The sequence below is a fragment of the Pongo pygmaeus genome, chromosome 1 (genome assembly GCF_028885625.2).
Source record: "Pongo pygmaeus isolate AG05252 chromosome 1, NHGRI_mPonPyg2-v2.0_pri, whole genome shotgun sequence".
NCBI lineage: Eukaryota > Metazoa > Chordata > Mammalia > Primates > Hominidae > Pongo > Pongo pygmaeus.
Window position 1 is genome coordinate 183,773,393 of NC_072373.2, and position 4,947 is coordinate 183,778,339.

The 4,947-nt window shown below is 42.7% G+C and overlaps 1 protein-coding gene across 1 annotated transcript; it reads right to left on the reverse strand.

Moving 5' to 3' along the window:
- Nucleotides 1–796: 796 nt before the first annotated feature.
- On the reverse strand, nucleotides 797–2,923 carry LOC129037164 (small ribosomal subunit protein eS24-like). Its single transcript, XM_054489046.2, has one exon. It carries the CDS (start codon nucleotides 1,289–1,291, stop codon nucleotides 890–892), a length of 402 nt encoding a protein of 133 aa, XP_054345021.1. The 5' UTR covers nucleotides 1,292–2,923; the 3' UTR covers nucleotides 797–889.
- Nucleotides 2,924–4,947: the final 2,024 nt, after the last annotated feature.

Sequence of the window (4,947 nt, forward strand, 5' to 3'; positions counted from 1 at the left end):
ATAGGTAAACCCATGTCATGGGGGGTTGTTGTATAGACTATTTAAAAAGTATAATATTAAGTCTAGTACCCATTACTTATTTTTCCTGATCCTCTCCCTCCTCCCACTCTCCACTCTCCAGTAGTCCCCAGTGTCTGTTGTTCCCTTCCATGTGTCCATGTGCTCTCAACTTTAAGTTCCCACTTATAAGTGAGCAGTATGCAGTATTTGGTTTTCTGTTCCTGCATTCATTTGCTAAGGATAATGGCCTCCAGCTCCATCATGTTTCTGCAAAAGACATGATCTCATTTTTTATAGCTGCATAGTATCCCATGGTGTATATGTACCACATTTTCTTTATCCAGTCTACCACTGATGGGCATTTAGGTTGATTCCATCTCCTTGCTAATATGAATAGCACTGCAATGAACATATGCATGCATGTGTCTTTATGATAGAACAATTTCTATTCCTTTGGGTATATACTCTGAAAATGTCTTTATTTTACCTTCATTTTGAAGAATATTGTCACTGGATGTAGAATTCTAGTTTGACTTTTTTTTTCTTTCAGCTCCTTAAAATTATTATCCCATTGTCTTTTGGTCAATGATAAATCAATGCTCATTCTTATCTTTATTCCCTTGTACATATGTCTTTTTTTCTGTCTCCTTTTAATGTCTTATCTTTATCATTTGTCTTTTGGTAAATTGATTACAATGTACCTTGGTATGGTTTTCTGTGTATGTATCCTGTTTAGGATTTGTTGAGCTTTTTGAGACAACCGTTTTTGATCTTCAAGTTTGGAAACTTTGGACTATTATTTCTTTTTTTTTTTTTTTTTTGAAATTTTTAGTTTATTACTGTTCTTGTGAAAAATCCAGTGGCCACAGATAACATCATTGCAGCACCTTTACTCCTTCGGCTTTTTGCCAGCACCAACATTGGCCTTTGCAGTCCCCCTGACTTTCTTCATTCTGTTCTTGCGTTCCTTTCGTTGCTTTCTTGAGGTCTTTTTCTTCTCATACAGGCCATGTCTTGCAAGTCTATGTTTGGGTTCATTTTTCTTTGCATAATCCAGGGAATCATACATCATGCCAAAGCCAGTTGTCTTGCCACCACCAAAATGAGTTCTGAATCCAAATACAAAGATGACATCCGGTGTGGTCTTGTACATTTTGGCTAGTTTTTCCCGAATTTCTGTCTTAGGCACTGTTGCCTTCCCGGGGTGAAGGACATCAATGACCATTTGTTTCCTCTGAAGTAGTCGGTTGGTCATGAACTTTCTAGTGCGGATAGTTACGGTGTCGTTCATGATGGCGATCTATCTTCAGACAGCCAAGGAGGAAAAAAGGGGACTATTATTTCTTTAAATATTTTTCTGCCCTTAACCTTTCTGAGTTTTCTATCGCTATGTCTTTGAGTTCATTGATCTTTTCTTCTTTAGTATATAACTGCTATATATACTCCATATGCTATATATACTATATAATCTGCTGTTTAACTATATGGTGCATTTTTAGTTCCGGTATTATACTTTTAAATCTAGAAGTTCTATTTGATAACTTCCACTTCTTTCCTCATTAAGTTCATGTTTTCATTTAAATCTTTTAATGTATATTTAGAACAGTTGCTTCAAAATCTGTGCCCGCTAATTCCATCATTCCTGTCATTTCTGAGTCTATTTCTATAGAGTGATTTTTCTCCTGGTTATAGGTCATATTTTCCTGCCTTTTTACATATCTAATTTTATTGGATGTTGGACATTGTGAATATTCTATTGTTGAGGGTCTGAATTTTTGTTTCCTTCCTTTCAATAATGTTGAATTTTGTTTTGTTTTGGTAGGAGTTAACTTACTTGCTCATCAGCTTGTTCCTTGTAAGGCTTGTGTTTAAGATTTATTAGGATGGTGCTAGAGTAGACTTTACTCTAGGGCTAGTTTAGCCCTACTACCAAGACCCTTTTGAGGCCTCTACTGAATGTTGTGGGTGTCCAATATGTTCTCTTCACTCTCCAACTGTAACATGAATGTCTCTCAGCCCTGTCTGATCTCTGAAAATTGTTCAGCTTATAGCTCCCCAGTAGTTTTCATTTGCCCACACTCATGGAGTTTTATTATATGCATGCACAACTCATGCATATAAATACTCACGAGTATTTAGACAAGGACTCAAGGGAGACCTCTATACAGATTTCTGAAGCTCTTTTTCTAAGTAGCTTCTTCCTCTCTGGTACTCTTCCCTGGAAATTATAGTGCCACAAACTCTCCTAATGTCAAGATCTCTATCTTCAACACAAAAAGACCCCTATGATCTACTTGGATTTCCCCTCCCTGCTCTGCCCAAAAGTGCCTTCAAACAGAAAGTCAGGGTGATCTTCAGGCTCACTTTGCTTGTTTTCCTTCTCTCAGAGATCATAGTTCCGTGCTAACTATTGTCCGTTGTCTAAATAGTTGTTTCATACACTTATCCAGTTGTCTAGTTATTTATGCAGGCCAGAAAGTCCAGTGCCAGTTACTCAGTCATGTTCAGAATATAAAATTCCTCTCCTTTGGGTCTTTACCCAAATGTTACACAAGAGTTGCAATCATCCCAACAATTCTGCCTGTCCTCCATTCCTGCTACATTTTTCTCCATAGTACTCATCATCCAACACTATCAATTTACCTATCTCTCTTACTTAAGAATTGTTTCTCTTCATTAGAAGGTAAGGTCCATGCAGGCAGGAATTTTGTGTATTTTGTTCCATGTTATAGCTCCAGCACAAAGGTTAGGTCTTGGAATACAATAAATATTTGACAGATGAATGAATGAATGAATAAAGGATCATTACCTTTTGAAAACTTTCCTTCACGCTATTCCTATCTTTTCTGCAACTTGTATCATATTGTTGATCACACTTTGTTCCTCTGTCTCTCTGTCACACACACACACACATGCACACGCACACACACACACAGCAGAAATGGACCTCATCTGTGTGTCCCCACCATCCAAAACAGGGATTAACATAGGTGAGTTGTGTGCATGGAAATTGTTCCCATCTAAGAAGCACAGTGTCCAAGAAACCAGCAGAGGGCAGCACAAAGCTGTGTCTCTCTTTTCGCCTCCCTAGTGCCAGTCTTAAGTAGAGAGGGGCTGGTAGCAGATGGAACTGGAGCTGCAGCTAGACTAAGAAACACAGAGCCAGTGTTATTCCGTCAGAAGAGAACTCAGGAGGGCCCAGGCAGCCTTCTCTAGGGGGGTCTCTCACACGGCCTTGCTGACTCAGCATGTCCTACTGTGTATTCCATCCACAAACACCCAGCCTTGATAGGAGCACAGGCCCACGTGCACACACACGCACATGCACACAGACCCCTCCTCAGTCAGCAGAGCCCTGCCTTCATGATGCAATCACCTTCTCTCCCAGCCTGTGCTGTTTAGGCTTTCCAGTTCAAATGGATTCCTCAGAGGTTCCATTCCCAGCCTCCCTGTCCACTCAGTGCATTTAGCAATTCCCCTGAAGCCTTTTAATGTTCACCATTTAAATTTCATTCTTACCACAGGAACTGCCAGGAGGTCGGCACTGTTAGGTCCAATTTACAGATGAGGAACAGACTCAGAGAGGGAAAGGAACTGGCCTAAGGTCACACAGCTGGTGAGTGGAGAGGCTCAGATTCAAACCCAGGGGTGCTGGCCTTGGGCTCCCTCCATGGCCAGCTGCAGCCTCCACTCCAGCTCAAGCCCCAGGGGAAGGGACAGGAGTGGAGGCATGGGCAGGAGGGTGGGAGGTCACAGTACAGATTCTTTACTCCCAGGATTTTTATTATCACCCTGAAATAAAGCTAGTTCCTCCAGGCTTGCTTCTCCTCCCCCCACCCCACCCCCACTACAAACCTTTCTATGACATTTACAGGGTGGGGGGTATGGGGCGTAGGGGAAGACAGCATCGCCTGCTTCCTGGGAACTCTTGCAGGGCAGAACCTGAGTATTACTGATGTTCTCCAGGACCTCACACACAGTAAGGGCTCGCCCAGGGCGGGTTTCATGGATGGATGGATAAATAGGATCATCAAGATGAAGGGCAATGCCTGGGAACTCTTTAGAGTCTTTAGAGTCTTATCTTTTAATTCAGCAAACAGCCCCAGAAGATTCCCATCCCTCCCCCAGCACTAGGCCCTGTTTTGGATGCTAAAGACACATAGATGGGGAAACTGAGGCCACTACTTGGCAGAGACACAAAAGTTTGCAGCAATTCAGAGGAGGATGTGCCTGGAATAGAAGGAGAATCTCAGCAGGGGCAGTCCTCACCCCTGCCCACAATAATGCTGTGAATCTATTGCTGCTTCCGGCTGTTTGGGCCCCACCGGCAGAGAAGCCATTGTTTAGCTTGGTGCTTGGCGCCTTTCCTACCACCCAATCCTTCCCCTTCCCATTGTCCTCAGGCCCCTCATCAGGGTACAGGATGCAGCTGCCGGCACAGCAGCAAAAAGAATGGGAAGGGGCTGGGAGAAGTAGATGAGGCCATCCCAGGAAAGTTGAGAGGCTTCAGCTGGTGGTCCCTTTCAGACAAGCTGCTGACAAAGACCCCAGGCAGCGGGCTCTGCCAGCATGGCACTGGGCACTGGGTGCAGAACTCAGGCTTCAGAGGCAGAGAGATCCAGATTCAAGCCCCAGTATCTGCCGCTGACATACTGTGTGTCCCTGGGCAAGCCTCTTTCGATCTCTGAGCAACAGTTTCCTTCTTGGTTAGAGGAAGAATAAGATGCTTGCTTAGTGAAGAATGACTTATTGCATTGAGGAGTAACACAAAAATGCATGATACCTAAATATTTTTAAATGTTCATTTCTGTTCCTTCCCCCCACCTCAGCCATAGCAAAGTATCAAAAAAGATTATGTCAAAGAGGGCTCTTGTGACAAGTGGAAGCAGTGCTTTCTCTTAAGTAAATGAAGATGTTTTCTGAAAAATCTGTTATCTGAAAAATCAC